This window comes from Melozone crissalis, unplaced genomic scaffold, assembly GCF_028551555.1.
Source record: "Melozone crissalis strain CALT ecotype California unplaced genomic scaffold, PUWL_Pcris_2 ptg000006l_1, whole genome shotgun sequence".
Classification (NCBI taxonomy): Eukaryota; Metazoa; Chordata; class Aves; order Passeriformes; family Passerellidae; genus Melozone; species Melozone crissalis.
In genome coordinates this window covers 25611091-25638279 of record NW_026535784.1, presented here as the reverse complement: position 1 = coordinate 25638279, position 27189 = coordinate 25611091, and the positions used below count along the sequence as shown (strand labels likewise).

Sequence of the window (27189 nt, the reverse complement as noted above, 5' to 3'; positions counted from 1 at the left end):
AACGTACACTTTGTACATTTTGTTCCTCTAGTAAAGCAATCACAGATCATAATCAAAATATTACAATACTTCAATACCTTTCATCTTGTGTTTTAAGTAACTTTTTCTGTATGAACTACACTATTATAAGCAAATAAATTTAAAGTTGTTTAAAATATATGATTCAGGAAGCTTTGTTTGTTTACAAATGTAAAAATTTCTGTACAAATTTTTCACCTGGATGTGTAACACACCCTACCTACCTTTAAAGCAATTTTCAGTTACAATCATTCCACATAGATGTTATGACTCAATCTTTTAACCTGACACAAAAATAGTAAGAAGATGGTACAAAGAAAGGAGGAGATACGCACTAGGAGATTTTAATATACCTCTAAGATACTGTAGTCTGTTCCTCGAGCATACATAACAACTGCATGAGCAGAGTAAGTTTTAAGTCTCATTGTCAGCTTCATTTCCTCTTTGTTCTCATTTTCCATGAGACGATATTTCACATAGCTGCTCCCAGTAAATGTCACAGCGGAGCCAGCTGATGCTTAGGAATACAGAAAAGCATAAAAAGTATTAGCACAGGACTGGAATAAAATTTATACTTATTGAAAGTAATATAGTTTTAGAGAGTTTTTTAAAGTTAATTCCTTACCAGGACATTGTCCAGCTTTGCTGTCTTGGCAAACACAGGTGTATTTTCCTTCCTTTGGATCTCCTAAACATTCAGTACCTTCAGGACATGGATTTCCTTCACACACACTGTTCACCAGGGGGCATTTCCCTTCTGTGAAACCAAATCCATTATTTCTTATTTGTTGGTGATGATGGTATTTTGTGAAAAGGGACTGCTAAGTACAGTAGGTTAAAGTGCCCCAAATGATATTCCTGACTATCAGACAAGGAAGTGAATAACAGTTATGGGGCATGACTGGCACAGACATTCCGTTCTAGACAAACAGAATATAGAGTGGCAGATGCTCAGCCTTATCTTGAGTACTCAATTCAATTGGTAAAATTGGCAAACTGGTGTTGTGGTTTAAGGCTTACCATTCGAATCATTCACCACAAAAATTCAACATGTAGCTATAAGCACAGACAGAGTAGGTTGGGAAGAGCAGAGAAAAACATGTCTGTATTTAAGACAGAAAAGGAATAGCCTTTAAATATTTACTTCATATGTGCAAGTTCACCCAGCAAGGTTAAGTCCTGATTTTAAAAAGCAATGTTTTTTTACTCAGAGATAAAGATAAATTAACCTTCTGTCAGAAATCTTTATATTTACATATATTTTAATGAATATTTATTTCCCACATTACCCTCTCATTCCCAAACAAGTTTGGAAATTGTGTGGGCTACTCCTCTAAGAAGAAACAGGGAAGTATTCAGGTACTTTGCAGGAACTTACTTTTGTGCACACAAGACTGAAAATGGCCATCAAAATAGGATAGGCAACAACAACAAAAAATTTACTTATTTCATAAAATGGAAAATGAAGGTGTAGCTATAAAGAAAATAAATACCCACTCCCATAAACTTGTACTATGTAAATTCTTGAAATGAGGTAATGAGATAAGAAAGAATTACTCCTTACTACAAATAAAATTAGGCAAATAGTATAGAGAGAGTTACCAAATATTCCTGATCTTGTTCTGTAATATAAATTTCCCTCTGAGGACTATTGCTTTTTAAAACTAGAACAATCTTTCCAAGGATACAATTTCCCTTACAGTGTTTCTTACCTTTACAAAGGCAAACTGCTGCTCTGTGATGACGGGGAGTGACGAAGCTCAGCCTGGCTGTGCTGTGCGTTGACATGGTGTTCTCATCCACTGTTACTTTTTCTTCACAAAATTTCAAAGGACAATCTAGGCCTGCACAGAGCTTATGAAACACATCAATTATCCGAACACCTAAAATCTCCTCTAGGTCAGGCACAGAAGAGTTTATCTTGTGGAGCAAAATTCTCATTGGGTGGTGAGAGCTACCAGACTTTTCAATATTCAGGAGGACATCCAGATTGGAAGGAGGCTCAGAAGGCTGCAAACTAACAATCTGGATGTCATTTCTCCTCACGCCCAAGATGTTTCTCAATGCTCTCTGGAAATTGCGCCAGTAATCACCGATGAATTCTTCAGGGGACAGGTTTGCAAAGCGTATTGCGATACTGTGATTTAATACCTCTTGTGTGATTTGCCTGATGTGTACAGTAATATCAGCTGCAGCTGTAAATTTTCCATCTGTAACAGTGACATTTAGGAGGTACTGTCCTACATCTAACCTTTTGTGTGCTATTAGTTTGCCACCAGTACTGGAAACAGAGAACAGGGATTCCATTTTGGGGTCCAGACTGTATGTCAAGGTATCGTAAACATCTTGATCGGTTGCGTGAATTTTTCCAATGACACCACCTGAATATTCTTCCCCAAAGGCCGTGATAAAGATTTCCAGAGGCAGTATTGCTGGAGAATAAATGCTTTCCTCAATAACTCTAATATCAATGTAAGTCAAAGATGACAACGGTGGTTTTCCATTATCTGACACCTAAAGGAAAGATGAGGACAGATTTACATTTTTGCTTTATCTCAAATTCTACTGCAGATATTTATCCTGTATATAGTTGAGCTGTATTTTTGTACCCATAAAAACCCCATCAAGAAGACCTATAGGAAAATGCTTTACATAAATTCTGTAACACAATTCATAACATAAAAGTTAACGCTGAAAATTTAAAAAGATTATATAAACAGGCACACACAAACATGTTTTCATTTCTCCCAACATTTAAAAGCCTACAGTGCTCTTATTACCTGGAAATGTCAGGAAGCTATTAACACTGGTAGCAAATACAGAGGAAATGCACAGTAGCTGATTTCAGACAGCAGATGGTGCTTGAAGCTTTTTAATATCAAGCACAGAAACCCTTTACAAACTTGAAATGAGTCATGCACTAGAAATGTACAACATGCTTCACTACAATTAGGAGGTAATCTGGAAGACAAAGTAAATGTACCGTGCCAAACGGAACTTCAAAAGGAAAAAAATGCACGCAGAAAGTTAATTATGTTGCCTTTCATGATTTTTGGTCACAGGCAAACAAGAGGTGGGTACCTGTAGTGCTATTTGCTTCAGACAGTTAATCAACTGTCTTTAACTGTATCAGTCTAATTAAATTTTAAATCCTTTTTGAACACCCTTTTCTCCACCCCTTCTGGACAAAGACATACACTCTTGGTGTTCAAGGACAGTAAAAAAAGAAGAGTGGAAAAGTGAGCTAAGAGCATTCCCTTGGGTTCACGTTTTTCTTTCTATTTCTTACCTCTTATTTCCCACTACTTTTTCTAGAACTCACTCTCAGTTACTGAAAGTGACACTGAAGATATTAGTTAAAGAAGAATCAGAGATGTGAAGGTACAGAGGGGATATACAGGGCTCAGAAAGTAGAAGATATTCTGCATTGTTTAATAGATATTGCAATAATTTTACAGAGTACACTTTGAAGATCTATGTGGAGAGGCTGCTTTTGGTTTTTTTTTAAATACAAATTTAAGCAAGAGGAGTAACTCCAGGCACAAGATTATCTGTGGATGGGCACATAAACATGGCATTTTTAAAAGGTAATGTGTGTCTCCTAGAACTACATGTCCTCATCTGTTTCTGTTAACTCCAAAAGACAGGCATGGCTAGAAACTTGTCCTCCAGTTACCTAAATAAATAACGAGAGCTTGAGCTCAAGTTGGCAAAGTTTTGTTTTGCCTAGATCTCTGCCTGGAAACAAGACAAGGCAGGCAGTTTAGCTACAGAAGAAATGCCAGGGGAAACCAGAAAAGGCTCAAAAAAAACCAGACAAGCAAAATTATAACAAATGGACAGCAAGTAGAAAAGAAGAGCCCCAGGAGAAATGTTTTTTCAATAGTGCAGATATTTAAAAATGTGCTGTGGTTTTAAACTGAAGACTTCAGAGTGTGGCACAAAGGACTGCATGACTCATAGCTGAAGATTTCGCACACTAATGCTGTGAGACATTTGTTAATGGATAATCTATTTCCTTTGGAGAGAGCACAAGCAAATACAACTGGCATGCCCATATAAGGTGACCATTGGGGAAAAAAAATCCTTATTTCTATTAAAATGACAAAAGTAAAGTCTTTTGGAGGTAGAGTGCATATGGGGAAAGTTTGTGTAGTTTTAGTGGGGTTTTTTTTAGTTATGAGTTTTTCAAATGGAAGTATGCCTGTAAATTAAAAACATCACTACTTCTGCAATCCATTCAAAAAGCAACTAAGGTGAAAGCTGTCAATACTGAAAAGCACACTAGTAAAGGTCAGCTAAAAACTGAAAATGGGTATCAAGAGTTCATACACAGCCATTAACTTGTGATTTGCAAGATCAAAATGCAGAAATTAAACATAATGCAAACTTGAGAAAATGCCTTCCTACAGACTTTAAAAAGTATTGTTTTAAAGGAAGAGAGGAAGAATAATTTTCCTCAACAGCCTTGTCTATAATTTTGTGTGTATCATTGGAACTAGAGTCTTGTGATAGGGAAATACTAGTTTTAGTCTTGGATGCCTTCATACCCGTGCATTGTAAGATAATAGCAAATAATAGCAGTATGTCTATTGAAAAAAGCTAGCAAAGTGTAAAATGACAAATGGCATTTAATAGACAGTGATGTATTTCAAGAATCCAGTCGAGAAGCTTGGAAATCAACTGATTAGACAGGTCCAAAATACTGACAAAAAGAGGCACATTAGTAAAGTCTGCTTTAATGATTTACAGTCTCTGAGAAGTCTTTGCTCTAAATGAGTACATTTGTTTTAAGGCACTTGTTTAGCTACTGGATGCCATTGAAATAGCCCATATTCATTTCCTAATAAAAAAGCCCTTTTCAGCTACTGTGCTGAAGACAAGATAGCTGAAGTACTGACAGGCTGTTTACAAGCAGACTAGACACCAGAAAGTGGCTTAGAAATAAAAGAATTGCAAGATTCCACCCAGAGGAAGATGTTAGACAAGCATCTCACACTTAAAAAAAGCTAGGCACATCAGGAAGGGCCAAAGCTGCAGTTAAATCATGAAATGCAACAAAGTCAGTGTAACAGTCTATACAGAACAAATATAACTGCCTGTACATGCATTTATAAGAATACATTTAAAAAGCAAAATAAATAGAAATTAGTTACTGTTAGAGAAGATCTAAAGGAAAACATATGACTCTTGCACTACACTGATACCACATACAGGAAAAACAGCCATAAACAAAAAGGTGACTTTGGGGGAATTGGCATATCACTATTGAGGAAAAAATGGCTAAGAGAGGAATAATATACCTGCCCCCATTTTCAACCCAATCCTTAAACCCTAAACTAAACTACACTTAAATGAAACTATATCTGTCCTTATATTGATGGCTCCTAGATACTAACATTTCAGGGACTCAAACAGCAAATTACAATATCTCTGTGAATTTTTTCTTCTTTCCCCAAAGAAAATAGACTTTGTGTAAATATGTCACAACTATCCCAATGTGGGCAGAATTCAGCATACACTGTTATAAACAGCATTACTTGAAAATACTGCAACTGAATGTTTATTCATAAATTATCTGCAATAGTATGCATAAGAATAATGTGGAAATTAAAATAAATTCCTCATGTGAAAATGAAGGTAAGAATTTTTCTTAAAACCTGAATCTGGAAATGAAGTTTAAGAATTAAGGGCATCTACTTTTAGCCTATTAATTTTTAGTCCTCTGTTCCTAGCTGCTTAATTTATAACTGAATTTAAAAGGACTAGATAAGATTAAAACAATTGGTTTGAACTTTTCTCACGCTACGTTACAAAAAGTATTTGAGAGAACTTAGCTAGTTTAATGTAACCTTGGACATGGTCTGGTCTTTTCGCACAACAATGGCACATGTATCAAATATTACAGAACTTCAGGGTCATTTTTTGAGTTTTATACTGTGGCTCCCACTGCAGGATCCTGAGATCTCAAACTACTGCACTGCAAGTTTCAATGCTATGAAAAAACACCTACCGAAAATAGTATGAAAAAAGGTCCAAACTCAAAAAAAGATGTTTTCAATTGCCATTGAAAAAAGAATGTGGCACTACAGGAAAATTTTCCATTACTGCTGTGTTGTGCAATATCCCTGCTTCCATCATGTGAGTTTAGTCCAGCACACAGCTTCAAGGGTCAAAACGATAGCAGCAAGAGGAATTCCGCAGGCAACAGAAAATGGCTCAAGGGACCTGTCCCCTGCTGGTTTTTCAACATTCCAACCAGGAGGCAATGGGCTTATTAAGACCACTCACCCAGTTAACATTTCACTTCACCTTACTTCTAACTGTGAGTTTAACTGATCTTCCCATTACATCTGTGTAGATTAGTATTTAAACCAACAGATTTTGTCTATGAAGAAATGGACAAAATGGGACATGCCTCAAATGACTACTTGGCATGTCAGGATCTCCTAACAGAATGACAAGTGGTGGAGTGAACACGAGTGGGAAAAGTTAATCAAATACTTACAATGCAAAACAGTAAGAGGAACATGACAGAAGCATCTTACCTTGACATGAAGCAAATAGTGATCTCTCACTTTGCGATTCAGTGCAGCGCTTGTGGTCAGAACTCCCTGCTGGGTAATCTGAAAAGTTCTCTCTTCATTTCCAGTCAGGATGGTGAAGAGAAAAGGAGGGCCGTTGTGAGAAGAATCCTTGTCTGTCACCACTAGCTGCAGCACACTGAATCCAATAGGTTTATTTTCCTATAGATATATAATACACATTGGTTTTGTTATAATTGAGGCTATGGTCTGATGCTGATTTCTTCCTTGCAACAGAAACCCCAAAAAATTACTGTCAAACCAGTTAATCAGTACAAGAGAAATCAGAATGACAATACTGCTTCAGGGAAACTACTACCCTCTGAGATTAAGACTCAAAAACAGTAAGAGGAGAAAGGCATTCTTTTTTTAACTTGGTATTGTATTTTTAAAGGTAGCTCAGCCTTGACACTTTACATTTTCCACTTCTGGTCTGAATTAGTATTACTGTAGCCTAATTACCAAGTCATCAAAGATTTGAAATTTAGAGAAAACACCTGTTAAGAATAATCTAATGCCTTTGTAGGGAGGACTAGAAAAATACACGCCTCCATCTGACCCCTTGTGCCACTAATTAAGAGTTCTGCCTACAGCTGTGGCTGCTAAAGGCACTATCCAGTTAAAATATGAAACCCAGGTTTTAAAATTTGCATCATAAAATCCCTTCAAGTTTGCATCACGTGGATGTCTGAGGTTTCACAGACTCTTCACATATGTTGGCTTATCACATATGTTACACACACACACATAACCTTATCTGACACTTGTAACTCCTCTCCCAGAATACTTGTGCTCTACTGTATCAGCCAGATTTCTCTATATACGTACTTATTAGAAAAGCAAGAAAAGTAGAAAACTTATTTTGAAGTACAACAATAACAAAATGCTATCCCTTTCACAAATCTAAAAACTCCTGATAACAATACTCGGTTTCTGAGAGAGTAAGTCAATTTAGCTATCAGATACTGCAAAAAAGCTGAAGCTTTTTCCCTTTCAGCAAAACAAAGACCATTGCTTTAAAATACAAATATTTACAGCTGGACATCCAAAGTAATTTGACTTTCCTAAAAGCTAAGCACATTTTCTACTGTGTCCAAATATATCCATCTCAAATACAAGAGGAAATGTCCATCAGCATTCTTGGGCAACTCCTCCAGCTTTTTCTCTGCCACCTTCAACTAGGGCAGGCCCATATTAATGAGCTATAAAACAAGAGATCTTCCTCTTTAATTGAGTAAGGGAAATAGTACATACATTGGCTACACAGTCTGAAGTTTAAGTGAGATATTAAATAACATTTATTTCAAGAAAGACTATAATAGGGGAAAAGAAGATTCATTTGGCAGCATACAAACATGAATCTGGAATCTGTTGGTTTGGGTTTGGTTTTTTATTTGGTGGGGTTTTTTGGTTTTTTTTTTTTTTTTTTGTGGGTTGTTTTGTTTATTTTGTTTTGATTTTTGGGGTTTTTTTTTTTTGGTTGGTTGGGTTTTTTAAGAACAAGATCCAGGACATCTTATTTACATACTGCGTGCATATTGTACATATTCACTTTGTCCTGTTTTGGAAAGCTGCCTTTACAAATGATGCGCACTTGTCTCAAACACAACTGGTATGTTAGGATGGCACAGTGCATCAGGTAACGTTGTGTGATCCTCACAGATCTACTGCACCAGGCCAGGAAACAGCACAAGGACACAAGGGACTGAGCTCATTTACATTACTAGTCTACAAAGGTCTTAGTGCAATTCCTTTGTTGACTTCCATTTATTTCTTCTAGGATTCAGGAAGACATAAAGCATAGATGCTGATCCTGCTGTCTTTGCTTTAGCAGTTTTCTGAATCAGGCAAGTACACGCCAGACCCTTGACAACGTGGCCTACGGCTACCATGCTACAGTGTAAAATTAGTCAAAGGATTGGTATGCAGCCATATGAAATTCCACTCTTGCTCTAACTGCTGCTGATCCCAGAGGAGCCCAGGGAATTAGGGCTTAACCTGATGCCATGGTGCAGAGCACTAGCTTCATAGTAACAAGGACCTAAAGGATCTTTCTCTAAGCAGTAACTCTTAAGACTAAAAAGAAATAGGAAAACTATAATGTATTTTAACATCCCTGTATGATTCTAAGATTGTTCTGTGCATAAAAGGAATTTATAATACATAGACACGTACACACACACAAGGAATCAGAAAAAGAACCCAGAGAGGTTATGCAGTTTCCCTCACTGTAAACATTCAAGAATATTCTGGACTCAATCCTGTGTCCAGGACTGGACTCAATCATGTGCTCTAGGATGAGCCTGCTTTAGCAGGGAGGTTGGACCACATGACTCAGTGCGGTCCCTTCCAACCTCACCCATTCTGTGGCTCTTACAACTTGCAATGCAAGTTTCTACAAAACATGCAAACAGGAATTTTAAAACCCTCAACACTTATTTGATAAGCAGTCTCACCGGAGACCTTAAATAATTAAAAATACAGAAAAATTCAAGTCACAAATTTGCAGTCCAGTAACACTGATTTAATTACTTCACTAGTTGCATTTACCTGGATGATAACACTATAGTTTCCTTTTGAGAACACTGGAGGATTATCATTTACATCAGAAACATCAATGTTTACTGTAGTAGTGTTAAGTTTAGGTGGACTTCCATTATCTGAAGCTTGAACTGTCAAGGTATATCCTGAAATCTAAAAAATGAATAAAAAAAATTAAAAACATTTACTGAAGAGGAATAAAGTAACAAACTCAGATTTTGTTTTATGGAAGAATTATTTTAGCACAACCCCCAGTAAAGCTTTCCTTCATATATTCAATCCTTTCTTTTCCTCCCAGAAGTACTAATATAAACAAATGCTTGCACTTTACTACAGCAATAATAATTCTGGAACATGACACAGAAATTTAGAAATAGAGTAAGAAAATGGTGGTCATCAATTATGCATAGGTAAATTAATCCCAGCTGCCTTAAAACCACAAAAAACTCACCTTTTCTCTGTCTAGAAGCTTAGTCACTTTTATTTCACCCCTGCTAGGGTCAATTGTAAAAGGATTTCCTTGATTCCCATCTATGATTGTGTAGTGAATGTGGTTGTTGGAAGGTCCATCAGCATCATCTGCCATAACCTAAGGGACATTACAATCTCAGTTAAAACAGGTTGAAAGAGACTCTAGCATCTCTCAGATAAGGTCACCCTGAAGATGAGCTCTTTTGGTCTAACAAATTTCATAGTTCACAAGAGAAACACCATCTCAATACATTATACCAACATCATTTAATTTCCTGTATTTCTTCTGAAAGTTAAGTCATGGTCTCATGAGGAGAACATAAACATATCACAAAATATCTACTTTCCCACAGCATCTCATGTCCCTACTTCTGAAACTTTTTCAAAGTAAATTTTTCATTCATTCAGTGGCAAACATCTATTCATTGATGTTAACCTTCAAATCAATACTTATTCCTTCAAGAATGAAAGCATGTTCATCATGACAGAGTATTTCAAGGTGAGAAACCAATACGTACTGTAATAACTGATTGTTCAAGCATAGCATCTTCACTGATGACTGCAGTGTAAGTGTCTTGGCTAAACACGGGAGAATTGTCATTGATATCCGTGACATTAATATTCACTGTTACAACATCACTTAATGAAGGTGTGCCTCCATCTGTGGCTTCCACTGTCAGGTAGTACTCATGAGAACTTTCATAATCCAAACTCTCAATGATAAAAATGGCTCCTAGGGAAGAAGAAGAAAAAAAAGCCTCAAACTCTGCTACTGCTGTACTATTATGTGTTGCCAATTTTTATTTTGACCTGACAAATACTCAGCTTCTTCAGCGCTTGATTTGTCACTGTAAAGCTAGAGCTACCCCATGAAATGATAATGCTTTACACATGTAAGTAAAGTTCCTGCCATTACCACAAAAGATTCACAGTTTAAAACAACCAGGCTTACCTTTTGTAATGTGAGTTTTTAACTGACTAGTTAAGATAGTGCAGTCCCTAGCATACAAATTGATTTGCTGGATGAGTTTTTCTGGAACCTTTTTACTCCTTTCAAATATACGAAGTTTATCTTCCATACCTTAGTACCAGCATGTCCACTGGAAAAAGCAGAATTGTAATTTCCACTACACTAGTGCAATTAACTACTAAACTATTTAACTAACTACTAAAAGTCAATTAAAATAAACTTGTGGGTAGAAATCTTATTAAAAACAAAACCAAAAACAAAAAAACCCAAACCCAAGCAACTTTGCAAGAAATTAGCTCTAGAAAAAGAACTATATAAGTAAACAAAACTAAAATTGAGGTGTTCATTGATTTTTAACAAAGAATTGTCAATAATAGGGAAAAATTCTCAACATAACCTAAAAAGTCCCTGAGACTAAGTCTGACTATCATACAAGCCTAAAATCTCCACTGTCATGCTGGACATATGGTTGAACACAATTCCAAGCTCTCTTTAATGTCATATCAAACTTCTCTAGGATTACTGCCTTTGTGGACCAATGACTAGTCTTCCCAACCAATTTTATTTCTAATCCTTCTTTTGCCAAGCCTGGCCATTCCTTCTGATTACATACCTTTTGTGGAAAGACTATTATGTTTCTCATTACAGATCGATGACTTTCCACCTGCCTGCCCCCAGAGTAGGGAATTTGCAGTCAGGAAACCCTTGTAAATGAACCTAATCCAAGTAATAATCCAATAAATAGAAGCGACAAATAAAGTTCCTATTCTACATTTTACTGCATTCCTCTAGCAAGCTTGCTGGTAAAAAGGGTGAAAGACAGCAGCAGCAACTTCTCAGCTGGGATGAAGCACACAGACTGTACAGAACCTGGCTAAACTATGGAGGAAGTCAGTATGGCATGGTGCTTGCTTGGCCACAAGTAACATTCACAGTTGCAACCTGTTACCTGTTGTTGAATCGATGCTGAATTTTCCATGCTCGTTCCCACTGACTATTGAGTATGTGATTTCAGCGTTGGCTTCAATGTCTCTGCTTGCAGCATAGATCTGGAGAACTTCAGTTCCAACCAGAATGTCCTCTGACACACTTGCACTGTACTCCCTATGCTCAAATACGGGTGGATTGTCATTAATATCCAAAACAGAAACTATAAGACTACTTGTTGAAGACAGTCTTCTAGGTAAGCCTTCATCTGTGGCCTTCAAAGTTAATGTGTACACAGCTTGTAATTCCCGATCCAAAGGCTTCTCCAAACGAATAATTCCAGAGAATTCATCAATAGAGAACTGCCCCTCTGCAGAGTTCACCAGCGCATAATGGATTTTACGGTTCAACCCTGCATTTTGAAAGAAAATTTCAAGTATGAAGTAGCCATTAAAATACACAACAACAGAATAATCCATCTGATAGCTATGAAAATAAGATGTGCATGCTAAATATTACCATTCATGTTAAAAGTACATTTCAGAAAGAGGTAAAGTCTCTTGTGAGGGGCAGAATTACTTCCAAAAAAACATTAAGCTAACACTTCATTGCACTGATTTTCTGTCATACAGAAAACATGAACCATGGTTCTGCTTCAGTTGTAGCACTAGTTAATATGAAACAATTGTTAATATAAATGTAATTATAACTTTAGAACAACAGAATCTGCTTACCAAGCTTATAATAACAGAGGAGGATATGGGAGAGTTAGGTAGCATCAATTAACTAGACTCCAAACTCTTTATTTAAGAATCGTGCCCCAAAATTAACAGGAGCATAATTTCTAGCACCATTTCTTTATAAAACAAACAAAAACCTTATAGATTTTAGGGGCAAGTATATTGGTCCACCTGCCTCAAACGCTGGTGAAGTATGAAAACAACTGTCTGTTACCTTTCAAATGAGCAACCGAGCTTTACCATAGCACAAAGCAGGCCAGCTGTTTTAGAAAACTGAGACAACTATTCATTAATACTATTTGATTAAGAAACTGGTAAGATGTGGAAATCATACCCTTAAATGCTGTTTTGTTCCTTACAACAAAGCCTATGAGCAAACTCTTTCTGACGTCATTTTTAGTTCATGTTCACTTAAGATTTGGAACTGAACAATGAAGGCAAAGAGACAGTAAAAATCTTAACAGCATATACATAAAGCTACAGTTGACCAGTGTTCTCTTGATGGTATGGTCAATGGCTGGCCTGAGAAGCACAAAAATCCATGAATGCCCAATTACATGAACAGACATGGCTTGATAGTCCTATTACTTCATCAGGAGTAAAAGGATGAACCTAATCGATCATAGCATTAATACCTTATGACAGTTAAAATTCCCTATTTTGTCTCTCCCCCCTCTCCTCTTTTTTGCAAAGACACCATAGGGATGTCTTCCAAGCTATTCACACATGAAAGTCAGGTGTAAAATGATTTAGTAGACCAAAATATATCTTTCAGGAGTCTAATTCTGAATGGTATTGAACATCTGTCAGCTCTATTGAAGCACTTGACACCGCTCAGGATAAAACTAAAGAAATAATACTGTAACTCTGAGAACATGACAAAAGTATCAGTCAAAAAATGCATACCTGCATCTGCATCTGTTGCCTGCACTCTTGTCAAAAGGGTTCCAGGCTCTGTGTTCTCAAATACTGTAATGGAGTAACTGTCAGTTGTAAATTCTGGGGCATTATCATTCACATCTTCCAGAGTTAGGATAATGTTAGCTTGGCAGAATCTTCCTCCTCCATCGGTGGCTTTCACTAGAAGATGATAAACTGCTTGCTGCTCACGATCAAGTGCCATTAATGTTTTCAGTTCACCTACAAACAGCATAACACATTAAGTTGATACAAATTGCAAGGCTTAAGTACCCCTAAACAAGTTTTCCCTTAAAATCGGAATAGTTAAACAACAATTTTCTTGTTTACAGCAATTTCATCACTGGCTAAATCAACAGCTGTACTGTATTAATGAACTCCACTTTGGGCAAAACATGTAAGTGACCTGCCTTTTCAGTTTGACAAGATTAAGAACTAAAACACTTTATTTTTTCCCAATGCTCTTGAAATAGAAATTAGCTAAACTCTCTGATAGGGCAGAGAGACAATGTGTATGCATGCAAAAATCCATGTGTGTTTGTGCAAAGTGAATTTTAGAACTCTGAGATTAAAAAAATGCAAGGTTAAATCCATGTCTGGCTTTTCTCAGCTATTTAGTTGTATTCTTTCCATAGGTATTGGTAATTCCTCCTCTAACATTTCATGCATAAATGCAGCTATTCACAATGAGATCTTAACTGCTACTACAGACAAACCTGTAGACCTCTAACACATACTTTCTTTCTAAAGTGACAGAAAACATGAGAGGCCACTACTATGTGTAATCATTGTCACCTTATAAACAGGTCAAAAAAGTATTATGAAACACTTTTTTTGAGTATTCTAGCCCTACCAAGTCTCAATTTATGTAACACAGTAGCACATCACACAAGTGACATTCAAAGCCAAAAATACACCCCAAACCCATGAAGTAAGGTCCTTCTCATTTATTTTGTCACTGAAGTTTTCTAATCTCTTCTACTTGCATTACATTTTTGTATTCATCTTATTCTATTTTTTCTACACTGTTTACCTTCCTACTGCTTGTCTACTGCAGCCTGCACAGTACAGGATTTTGGCAATAGTGTAATACAAAACACACAAATGCCATGAAGATCAAAGTGAAGCAAGTTAAAAGTTGATCTCATTTATACTTTTGAGTTAATCTCATTCCAATAAAGCTGGGGACACTTTTGATGTTTGCTATGGAAAGGAAATTTGTTGCTCCATCTAACCTCATCCCATTTAATTTTCCAAAACAAAAGATGGCAAAGAGAATCTGAATGAAGATATTTCACAGCTACAAACCATTATTGCTGCTACTACAGTGAGTATAAAAAGAGCAAAATTTATGGCCTACTTTTATTCCAGTCACTTCAGCATGGAAGTTTCTGGCTTCAGGGCAATTACCCTGTTTATGCTTTAGTTCCTCATAAATTAAAACACTTGCCTTTTGCCTGAGTTTATTCAATATATTATTTGTACTTGTGTAGTAGAAATTCACATAAACCAATGTACAGTAAACCAACCCTTAGTGGAAAGTTTTAACAACTGACATTTATGTCTTCATGCAATAGCAAAGCATTTTATAAAATGAGTGGACTGGAGTCTTGTATAATGTATAAGTATTATTACCTGTGTCTGGAGCAAGTCTGAATTTTTCTGCTCCTGTGCCATGCAGTGTGTAAGTAATTTCTGCATTGGAACGAATATCTGCATCTGTAGCAGACACCTGCATTATCAGCTTGCCAGGAAGGGCATCTTCAGGAACTGAATCAGCATATAAAGTCTGCAAGATTTCAAAGTTACATTGAAAAACTAAACATATGAAGTAAGCAAAACTTGGAAAGGGGAGGGGAAAAAGGAATGATAGAGGAAATAATATTCTGCTTGAATGTCTGGTAACATATCATGTGAACCAGAGGATGAAATAATTTAAAATTAAAAGAACTTATGATTTTCTAATTAATTACTTCACATTTATTTGATTATTCAGAAAGGTATTTAATACTGCAGCTATAGGGATTTTTGGACATTAGTGCATTGCTCAGATCTCGAAACACTTGTAACTAATAATGAAATAAATAGGCTAATAATGAAATGTGTTCCCAAAATAGGAGTTACAAATTTTTGCTAATTTCATTTTTCTCTCTTTTGGTGGATCATCTTTTCTAGATCTGTCCCAATCTACAAGAAATTGATAGCTGCCCTTTTAATGAGACAAAAGCTTCTAGATTAAATTAAAAATAAGAAAAAAGATTCAGAATTTACTGGCACTAAGCACTCTTAGTGCTTAGCCCAACCATGTCAGGAATGTGCATTACATTAGAAGCACTAAGCCTTGTAACAACAATATTAACAAAGGGGAAAATAAAAGGGAAAAAAGCTAAAAATACTGACTTGCCAGTCTGTGTATAACTGCAACCATTTACACAGAAGTAACCAACATAAACATCAAGTAAGAAAAAGAATCCTGTATCACTGTGTACTTGTCCTTCCTAGTACAAGGGAAGATTTCAACCCAGTAATACGAAATCTGTGTTCAACTATGAAAAATACAAGAGAGGCAGTAACATATTTGCAGAGGCTATCTTCCTGAGTTTTTCCATTCCTTATTTTTCATGTCCATTTTTGCAGATTATAAAAATCTGGTACGGTAGACAGCTTTGTAACAAGAAAACATTTATGGCTTACAGATTTTTGGTGTTGTTGACTGCAATTGCAGAGTAATGTTCCACTATTTTCAACTCTTTTATCACAGGAAATACTCACATATTTCAACTAAGAAATGGGATTCAGCTTTCTTTAAAACTTTGCTTCTTTCATAAAACAGAGCATATAAACAATGATGGCTACAGCTTAAAATAATTATTTTTGGAAAAAATTAACATAGGAGAAATGTACTACAATTCTCCTTGTATCTCTCAAATACCCACTGAGTGTCAATGAATTGTCTTTGGATTTTTAAAAAAATCTGTCTGTGAAGTATCTTTTATTTAACAGCAATCTATCTCAGTAGTCCAAATTTTCTTACTGGTTTAAAAGGAACAGCTATTTGTCAGTCTCCTGAGAAGCAATTTCAGAGAAAATTTAAATTTTATGTATGAAAGCAGCTGGTAATGGAAGATACAAGACTCTGCCTACCTTTTCACAAACAGGGCTATTATCATTAGCATCAAGGACTTTAACCTCCACCACAGCTTTAGCTGCAAAGGTCCCATCAGTAGCTGTAATATTTAGAAGATAATTATCCTTCTCTTCCCTGTCCAGAGGCTTTTTGACATAGACCTTCCATTCATTCTGTAAATTTTCAATAGCAAACTGTCCCAAAGGATCACCTCCTGAAATATAAAAAGAAATACTATTACTCTATCAAAATTAAGGTATAGGAAAAAAAAAAAGAAAGAAAGAAAAAAGCAGGCATTTTCTGTGGCTTTATGAGGAAACAGCTTCATTTCCCAGGTAGAAATTGTCAGTAGATGCTCACACAACCAATTCAGCTGTGGCCAACAAAATCCATAAAAATTAATTTAGAAATTCATGTAGCATTATAGAAACCATCATATCATGACATACACTAAATAATAAATAAATAAATAATAAAATATTCCACTGGAAATTAATAGCCTATTATTATGTGAATTTAACTGCATCTCTAATCTACATAGTTTTTCAAATAAAATTTGATATATAAATAATATATAGAGAAAGGCATCTTAAGCAAGGCACACATGAAACAAAGCCAACTAAAATTCATTTTTCCACTGAAGTTTTTAATATTCATATTAAGACACATACATTCTTTCTTTGCAGCTCTATGGTTTCAAACACTTTCCAATCTCTTCAAAGATTAAGCTGTATCTCCCATCATTCCAGCACCACTCAAACAGTTATTCTGACATTACCCAAAAAGACTTACCTGTGATGTAATAAAAGACTTGTCTATTGGTTTCTTCTGTATCAGCATCTGTTGTACTCAGGATGGCAATTACCCCACCAGGAGGGTCATCCTCACTGACTGTTCCCTTATAAATCTCTGCAGTGAACCGTGGAGGATTGTCATTCACGTCTGTGACAGTAACTTCAACCACAGCCAGAGAAGACAGCTGGATTTTTTCACCCCGGTCAGATGCAACCACTGTGATCTTGTATTTGTCTCGTTTCTCATGATCAAGTTCTTTCAGAGTGGTAATCCAGCCAGTTTCCATGTTTATGGTAAAAGATTCTATAATGTCAAGCTCTTGAGAAGGATCCAAGCTGTAAGTAACCTGCCCATTGAGTCCTGAATCTAAGTCAGTTCCTTTAACCTGTATGACTCTTGTTCCAGCTGGTGTGTTTTCTACAATGAATGCTTCATATGGGTTGGACTCCAAAATGGGTTTGTTATCATTTGTGTCTTTTACTTGAATGCTAACCTCTACTGAGGAAACAACATTATAATCTTCATTTGCATACTGTGCTTGAACTGAGAACTGGTACCACTTAGTTGTTTCATGATCAAGGTTCTTCTCAAGTTTCAACTCTCCAGTCTGTCGGTCAATCACAAAAAAGTCATCTCTGTTGCTTTCAGGAGTGTTCCCTTTAATCAGACTATATACCAAAGTCTGATTATGCTCTGCTTTGATAACATCTATCACAGTTCCAATTGGAATGTCCTCAGAGACAGTATAAGAATAAAATGGTTCTGAAAATTTTGGTGTAGACACTTCTGGTGGGAGTATTCTAGCATAGACAGGAACAACTGACTCTTTCTGGGGGGATCCACCATCAGTTGCTCTAACAAGGAAAGTAAGAAACTCATTTTCCAAACCAATTAAGCTTTCTTTTGTAGTAATTATGCCAGACAATGAATCAATTTCTAAATTCTCTTCTACGTTTTCAGACTCTGCTTCAATAGAATATGTGATGTCTGCATTTGTACCTTCATCAGCATCAGATGCCCAGACTTTAATGACCGAAGTACCCCGTGGAACATCAGTCCCGATGTTTACTTCATACTCTGTTGCTCGGAATTGAGGAGCATTATCATTGTCATCGGTAAGTATGACATTAACAGTACAGAAAGCAACTTTCCCTCCTGAATCTTTGGCCATCAAACTAATGGCAATTACTTTTTCTGCTGGAGTTTCACGGTCAAGCTTTTCAGAGGTAAATATCTGCCCTCTCTCATTTGTATAAAATCTGTCTTTGGCGAAGTCATTTACGATGTGGTAAGTGATGCGGCCATGCGTACCAGAGTCTTCATCTGTTGCTTTAACTTCAGTAACCAAAGTATGCAGTGGAGCATTTTCAGCTAGTTCAACCTCATACTCATTCTGGCTGAAAACAGGACTGTGCATGTTGGCACTGATTACACTTATATGGACTTGGGCTGAGCTTCTAAAGACACCATCAGAAACCGACACATTAAGATTATAATGTGACTTCAGTGTCTGTCTGCGTAGGTTTGAGATGGTGATAATGCCAGTTTTACTATCAATCACAAAATTCTTCTGATCATTGCCTGTCAGAATGGAGTACTCCAGCTTGCCAACATCTGAGCTATCAGCATCTGAGGCTTGCACACATGTCACAAAATGTCCTCGAGGAGCCAGTTCACTAATTTTGGCTTCATAAAGCAATTGGCTAAAAAGAGGTGGGTTATCATTGAGATCAGTTACATCCACAGTTACAATAGTATCACTACTCAAGGGCAGCATGCCACCATCTATGGCCCTTATTAGTAACTTGTGTTGCTTAATTTGTTCGTAGTCCAAAGTTTTTGCTGTAAGAATGAGTCCAGTGCTGCTATCTATGTGAAAGTAGTCATGACTTTCACTATTATCCTCAACCAAGTGATAGGAAATTCCCCTGTTGGTTCCAGAATCGGCATCTGTAGCGCTCACTCGTGCAACAGATGTTCCAACAACAGATGCTTCAGAAAGTGTTGCAATGTAAGACTGCTCTGTAAACACAGGAGGATTATCATTGATGTCTTCCACTATTACGTCTACAAACACATCAGCATGTGCCCCATTTAGGGAGTCAGTTGCTCGAACACTCAGTTTATAGGCTGGATGAGACTCAAAGTCAAGAGGGGCAACAACATTTATAACTCCAGTGTTGAAGTTGATAGTGAACTGATTGAAAGGATCTCCACCTGTGATACTGTAAAACACCTTGAGTCCTTCAGGGCTGTTTGCTTGTACATGTACCACAGGACTGTGGAGCTGAATGTTTTCTGGTATCTCTGCACTGTAGAAAGGCTTTTCAAACACTGGCATAGCTTTACTCATAACTGTAATTGGGACTGTAACTTCAGCTGAAAATGCAGGGTCTCCTCCATCTTTTGCCACTACTGTGACCAGATACTCCTTATTTAGTGTGTCTGGTTCAAACTTCTTCTTCAGGGAGATTTCACCAGTAGGATCAATTTGGAAATGTTCATGATGTTCTTTGAGATAGTAATGCACCTCTCCATTTTTGCCTGTATCTTTATCTACTGCTGTCACACGTTGAATAACATGGCCTGCTTCCGAGTCTACTTTAACAGCAGCATAATACGGAAGATTGACAAAAAATGGAACGTTATCATTTACATCTTCTACTGTGACTTTAACTACAATGTGTGCAACAACTGATGGTTTATTTTCCTCTGTCACTTCCACGACCGCATCAAAAGATTCTTGCTGTTCACGATCAAATGGTATTCCTGTTGTGGAAAGGACTCCTGAAGTTTGGCTTATTTTAAATCTGCTGTCTGGATTTAGAATATGGTAAAACAAAGGCTTATTCATTTGATTCCCTATAGCAGTAACAACAGCTATTGTTTTTGCCTCTGTGGAATTCTCCTGCACTGTTGCAGAGTAAGAACTCTGTGTGAACTTCAGCTGGCTTGCTTTGCTTTCTTTCACATTAATTTTTACAGATGCAGTGCTTGCAAATCTGCCATCAGATGCTCTCACAGTTAATTCATATCTGCTTCTTAACTGAGTTGTGTTTTGTACTGTTATATCGCCAGTCTTAGGGTTTATTGAAAATTTTTCTCCAATGTTGCCTTCAATAATGGAATAAATTAATTGGGAAAAAATGCCTGAATCTGCATCAGTGGCATTTACACTGATGACTTTCACGCCTTTATAGGTTGGAACCAGAAGGGATGTCTCATATAGCTCTCTTGAAAACACAGGAGGGCAATCATTGATGTCAATCACATAAATAGTAACATTAGCTGCATATTCCGCATATAGACGTGGTATGCCTGTATCATGTACTTGCACTGAAAAGTGGAAAATATTTGTCTCCTCATAGTCCAGACTCATTACTGTCCGAATGGCACCAGTGCTAGAATCAATGGCAAAATACTGGCGGACAGATGGTTCAACAATTTGATAAACAAGCAAAGCATTAGATTCTTTATCAGCATCTGTAGCTCGAATTACTAATGGGATATTCTTGTCAGTCAGAACCACACTGTTAATTGAAGCTGATTCACTGATGAGTCCTGTATATTCAGCCTGCATGAAAATTGGTGCATTGTCATTCTCATCCCGAAGATGTACCAAAACTGTTGCATTACTGGACAAGCCAGCCATATTTGTTCCTTGCACAGTAAGAGCATAAGAAGGCAAAGTCTCAAAATCAAGTATCTTCTGAGTAATGATGACACCTGAGTTGGGGTTGATAGCAAAGGCATCATCTGAATTACCATCTTTTATTTCATAAACTACAGAAGACTGACTGTATGCTGTAACCATTCCAACAAAACTGCCAATGTTGGCACTTTCACTGATTTCTGTAGAATATTCTTTGGCTGTGAATTTTGGTGAGGCATTATCAGAAACTGTAACAAATATGTGCACAGAGGTCACTTCACTCATTGGAGGATGTCCTTTATCTGTAGCTTTTACCATCAGGTTGTATTCTTCATGGTTACTACGATCTAATTCCTTTGCAATTTTAATCATACCCAAAATGGGATCAATAAGGAAGGAATTTCCAATATTCCCTGTGAAGAAAGAAAAAGCAATTAAAAAGAGGAATACAGAATTTAAGGGATGACTGCTTATTTAGCTCTATACTTAAAAAGACATAGATGGAACAGAGACTATGAGCAGACAGAACAGAGACTATGAAAATTTCTTAGTTTTGCTTGATAAACACTTGTTAGCCTGTCTGGAAAGTTTTCTGTAATCAAGAGCTGGCAGTAATTCTAACTTTACTTGTGGGAATACTGCATAAAATATAGTTAGCAAAGCCATCCAGGACTTGAAAATTAATGCAAAAGTTTTCCTTTAGCAAACTTAAACGTCAACTGTACTGAAAGGAACTTATATTCAGAAGTTAACATTAGTGGAATAAAAGTTACATTTTATAATCTAAAACAACTGGAATGTTTTGGATGAGAAAAAAAGAAGGGTTGTAACAAACAATTGTGAATCTTAATTGTTTATACAAGTATTGTTTAAATGACTGATTCAAAACCAAACTTTTTAAATTGGACAAATAGTTACCTCTCTCTTAATTTCCTATTGATACACAGACAAGTTATTCCCTGTGACTGTATTAAAAGAAAAATAATGCCTGCTGAGAACCAGCTGCCATTTAACATAAACACTTGTTTGCTTCAAATTTTGAAATATACAGATGAACTACACTGCATACAAGACCCAGCTTATGTATAAAATATGCTAAGATTTAACATTTTACTAACCTAAAAAATGACATTACCAAAGCCATGATCTCAGCATGAAAAAAATTCTTTAAAAACTTCTGAGTTCTGCACACAAGTAGGCAAGAAGGAGGTTTTGTGTTTTGTTTGAGTTTTTTTCACGGTTGGTTCTTTTTGGTTGGGTATTTTCGGGCTTTTTAGAGCAGACTCTAAACACAGTGGCATTCTTAGAATATCCCATTACATATCTAAGCAGCCATTACAAGCATTTAAGGAATGTTCCTTCCATTTGCCTAGAATATCAATTATAATGCTTTAACCTCCCAGTAGATCACCATCCTATAAAATAAACCTTACAGGTCTTACATTTACTCCTACAAAAAGCTAGAAGAAAGGAACAGAACAGCATGTCACTTCATTCTAGACTGCAGGCACACACATTTTTCCTTGCCATTGTTTGGCATTCAGAAAACAAGACTAACAAAATGGAAAGGAAAGAGAAAAATTTCATGGACGTTGGTGCCTTGCTTAGTAAATGTCATATTTCTAGAAATGACAGAAAAATCTCATGTAGTTTAAGCAAGTTATGAGACACTCAAAACCATTCATTCTTGTCAGAGTATCATAATCACAGCTTTGTTTTAATACAGTGTTAAAGTGTGCTTTCACATGAAAACAGCACTTTGGGGAAATAAAGGAAAATATTTATAGTAAATAATTCCTATCCTTTACACAGCAATTTATGTAAAATTTTAAAAAAAGCACATATCACTTTACATGCAACAGAAACTGAGTAACCTTTTGCCTGTTGTTGTCCTCTTTAATATATAGTCTCTTATGCTTGTTACTGCGATTTTTTATTTAAATTATTTTTTACCTTTAAAACAGTATTTCACATAAGGAGTGAAATTTAAATAACTCTTTTTTTTCTAGTCATGGTACCTATAAAACTCAGGACCTTGATAATGGCAAACTTGTATGAATTCAGATTTAATGGACTGAATCAAAATCTACTTCTGTCTGGTAAGTGAACTCAATCCATGTCATCCTGATTTCTAATATTAAAAATTTCCACTATTTGAGCCACATTATTTGTAGGCAAGTTCAGAAACATGTACTGAAGTTAAAAATAAGGAGCAGTTCTCTTCTGGCCTGCAATCTGGAAGGAGTCTTAATGCCAAACTGACCAACTCTTAAGGAATTTCTCAAATATTTTAATAAGTTAGAATAGCAGTCCCACTACTAAAATCAGCCACAGGGAAGTATAGAAAGCAACCCCTTCTTTGCTGCACCTATTAAAAAATTTACCTTAAAAGCTGGGATTAATTAGGAGTTTGGTACATGAATATTTAAGTTATTTTTGAGCTCCTTACTTCTGCATTATATTAAACACAAAAGCACTTATCTCAAGCTCTTACTCTATTCATCAAATCCTTGCTTTGCCTATGCCACAGAAAATAAGACCTACAATATCAAAATAGAATGCAATTTTAGACCTGAATGGAATGACTTCTTACAGAAATTACAGATTCTGTAATTTCTAAAGAAATTACTCCTTTTGAGCATCCCAAGATGGCTTTTTCTTCCCCTACTACTAAAATATGCCAAATGTATCGAGAGGATAACATAAATAGCTAAAGGATGTAGATGAATATTTTTGATTTTCTTTTAAATACTGTGAGGCTGTGTCTTCAATACACCTCTCAGAATATGGCACATAAACCTGCACTGTCTCCCTTTTTTCACAGATATGCTTTCACACGTCTACAGTTGAAAAACTACCAGCAAATTCAACAGACTGGAAATGTAAGAAAGTGACTATACCTGATTCAATAGAGTACACAATTTCTGCATTTTTTCCTTTGTCCTTATCCAATGCTGTAACCTGGAGCACTGCTGATCCAACAGCTGCTGACTCATACACTCGTCCTTCATAGGCAGGGCTGGTGAACCACGGGGCGTGATCGTTTGTGTCGCTGACATTGACCACCACCCTGGCGTAGTTGCGCTTCACAGGAACATCTTGATCTCGGACCTGCAACATCACCAGGAATTAGCACTGGAATTTCAGTAGTTCACCAGACATTAGCAGTAATTCAAGGCGCAATCAGCCACAGAGTCAAGGACTGCACAAAAAGTGAAGGTACAAATAAGCGTTTGAATTATGGGGACAAACTAAAAGGACATTAAAAAGTATCCGTGTGTAACTGACAACAGAAGAAATCTCATGCGTACTCACCATTATTGTGAGAATATGCTGGTTCATGGTCTCATGATCCAGTTTTTCTGAGGTATAAAGGGAGCCAGTTGCAGGGTCCAGACGAAATTTCTTAAGACTAATGGGATCAGTGCTGCCCTGCATAGTATAAATCAGTTTATTCTTCTCATCTCTGTCCGTGGCACTGACTTGCAGAATTTCTGTCTCTGGTAAGGTATCCTCAGGAATAACAACTTCATATTTTGAAGCAGAAAACTGAGGCCTGTGATTATTTGTGTCTATAACTTTGATGTACACCTGAAATGATACAAAGGGAAAGGGAAAACATTGATGATATTTGGTAAAAAGAAATGAAAGGAGGATATTTTATTAAAAATTAGACCATGATACTGAAGTAATACCACCTCAAGGCAATTTTATTTTGCTGAGAGGAGGAGAGATTCAAGACGTGTAGGGAAGAAGAATGTCACTAAAGCCAAATCTGCCTCACCTTCCCCAAAGCCAAACAAGAAATCTATACAACCAGAAACATCTTAGGTAAGACATCTTAAAGGGAATAATATTTGTCCAAAGGAAGACAAAAAAAAAAAATTCCTTGTTAATTTTGGAATTAAAAATTTAAAATATACAATATGGATCCTAGAGTAGGTAAAATACTGCTTTGGGGTGCAAATTTACAATTTTAAGCAATGTTTTCTCAAGGCAGTGCATGCATAATACTCCTCCTTGCCCTCACATAAAACCAGTCCTCTTTCAGCCCCTCACATCTGCAAGCCTAGGCAAGAATAGAGAAGTGGTGGAATTGCCATAGAAGTGCATTATTTTGAACAACTGCAGGTGGTTTTGTTTACTATTCTCTAGCAATGTAGCCCCATTTCAGCATAGCTCACTGGTCACCGACACGATTTCTCTGAAGTTACAGTTAAATTAAATCTGATGCTTCAAATTGCGTCTTTGTATAATATTGCTCACTGGACCCACAAGAGATCCCTGCAGCCCCACTTGCTTTACAAAGCACCAAAGTTTTGTATGAAAAGGGTGAGACAGACAGCCACCATCCTGTTCCTTCCACAGCGATAACATCAGACAAGTAACAGGAATGCAAAGGAGTTGGCAAGTAGACAGCAAAGCTCCAGCAACACACAGCTAAATTCAGGTTCTTTATGTGCTGCACGTACAGCCATGCTAATATCCATCCAAAGGTTAGGAGCTTTGTACACATTTGTTAAGGGCTATATATAAACAGGTTTTTAAAATAGGGACTTACAATTCTGTAAGTGGGTTAAATTACTCTTTGGAGACACTTACTGCTTTCCATTGCTAACTGGTGGAGTCTGCAGGTGTAATTTAGACGAGGTATCAAACTGCATGCAGTAGAAACTAAATTAGATGAATCCTGATAGTGTCAAATAATTAGGAAATGGTAGGGCTTTTGCTACAGGAAGAAGAAATGTCAACCTTGCAAAACTAGCATCTTACTCTAAAACTGAATTGTTTGGCACACTGATAAAATCCCTTGCAAGATGTTGCTATGGAGACTAAGGAGTTTGGTTTTGTCACGGATTAGAAACAGATTAAAGAAAAGAAACAAAGAGTTAGACTAAATATTGACTTTCAGTGGGGAGAAATATTAATGGTATGTGATCCAGGATACATATTAGGACAAGTTTTTAAATACATTAACTAACAAACTAACTTGGAAAATGAAGAGTAAGTATTACATAAAAAATGTGATCTTTTTACATTGTCATGATTAAACAGGATGCAATAAAGCAAAATTTTGTATAAATGAAATACATTATAATGCCTCGTGGAAGAAGACAAAAAGGTCTAATACACTTACAAAGTATTTGAGTAAAAATAGCTGCTCACTGAAAAACTGTGCTCAGGAAAATTAAAAATGATACCAAATGAAGATGAACAAACAATTTAATATGAAGCCCCAACACTCAATACAAGTCAAACTATAAAAAAACTTCTGCATAAATGAAAGTTTTAAAGGCCATATACAATTACAACACTTCATTAATGGATAATGTGCCTTCAAAATGAACTCATCACCAATTATTTTATTAACTTTCCATCACCAAGAAACTATTAAGGCCAGACTCATAAAAAAAAAAAAACACCAAAGTGAAAAGATGAGGTGTCAAATGCAATGAATTTAAATTAAAATCTCTATTTAAGTTCATGTCTATTTCCACTCCCAAATGAGGAAACACAGAAACATAGGTTAAAATTGGAAGTGAGAAGGTGTGCAACTACAGAGCAATTCTGTTAAGCAAATCTTTGGAGCAGAAGACATGGCCACCTGTGCTGTTGGTAGTACACAAAACAAATAAGGAAAAATAGCATTACTAGAATGGAGCACCACAAAATCCCCATGCAAACAACTAAGTTAAATGCCAGGAATGTAGTGACTCTAAAACCAGCATCAGTACCTACAGGACTAGCCATATATCCAATGAACCAGCTTAACTGAAAAGTGAGTTGTTGATCGGGATTTGGCATCAAATCTGGTATTAGCTAGGAAGGCAATTAAAATGAGACATAAGGAGAAATCCTCCAGAAAGTACTGTTGGGGTAAACAGATAAGGAGTTAGCTCCTCCAAATGTACAACATTATTAAATATGAATTATTAAAAAAAATATTGCTAAGAAATAAACATAGTGACTCAGTCACTACAAATGGTTAGCTCAGGTATTCCATTACTTGTCAAACTAGTTGCAGTTTTCTCCACACTGACAAACACCACAAATACACAACTTCATATATTAGTGCAGTCATTTTAAATGTAAGCAAAACCCAAAGTTTCTTTTAAACTCAAGAGTTTTATCCACACACTCTAGGATTCCTTTTTCTCTCAGTGACGTTATTACTTTATGCCCCTGCAGAAATCCTGGTGGACAAGCATGATTGTGACCTGATGGGTTCCCTTTTGGTAACTCGTCTAACTTGGCACACTGGGCTTCTTTAATAAGGGCAGGGGGAAGGAATTGCCCCCTTCTGCTTGACACTCACTGGTGGGAAGGCAGATTCACTACCTCCACTCCTGCAGTACAGGAGAGACACCTTGACAAAATGAAACAAATCCAATGAGAGAGAGGTCATTAAAATCAGTGGGGATTGAAAAGCAATCTCTCCACAGGGG

General features: G+C 36.5%; 1 protein-coding gene across 5 annotated transcripts in view; it reads right to left on the bottom strand.

Moving 5' to 3' along the window:
* The window catches only part of FAT1 (FAT atypical cadherin 1), a 101249-nt gene that overhangs the window by 10373 nt on the left and 63687 nt on the right, over positions 1–27189 (bottom strand). For all 5 annotated transcript variants that reach the window (XR_008483994.1, XM_054290683.1, XM_054290699.1 and 2 more), the window contains 14 exons: positions 24059–24334; positions 23644–23854; positions 17089–21156; positions 16314–16510; positions 14805–14958; positions 13158–13391; positions 11534–11923; positions 10133–10347; positions 9595–9732; positions 9153–9296; positions 6567–6764; positions 1731–2532; positions 644–775; positions 372–535 (listed from right to left, as the gene is read on the bottom strand). Coding sequence is in view for 4 of the 5 variants with exons in the window: in XM_054290683.1 (XP_054146658.1) it covers positions 372–535; positions 644–775; positions 1731–2532; positions 6567–6764; positions 9153–9296; positions 9595–9732; positions 10133–10347; positions 11534–11923; positions 13158–13391; positions 14805–14958; positions 16314–16510; positions 17089–21156; positions 23644–23854; positions 24059–24334 (7323 nt within the window). In the remaining variant the exon portion in view is untranslated. The remainder of the gene's footprint in view (positions 1–371; positions 536–643; positions 776–1730; positions 2533–6566; positions 6765–9152; positions 9297–9594; positions 9733–10132; positions 10348–11533; positions 11924–13157; positions 13392–14804; positions 14959–16313; positions 16511–17088; positions 21157–23643; positions 23855–24058; positions 24335–27189) is intronic.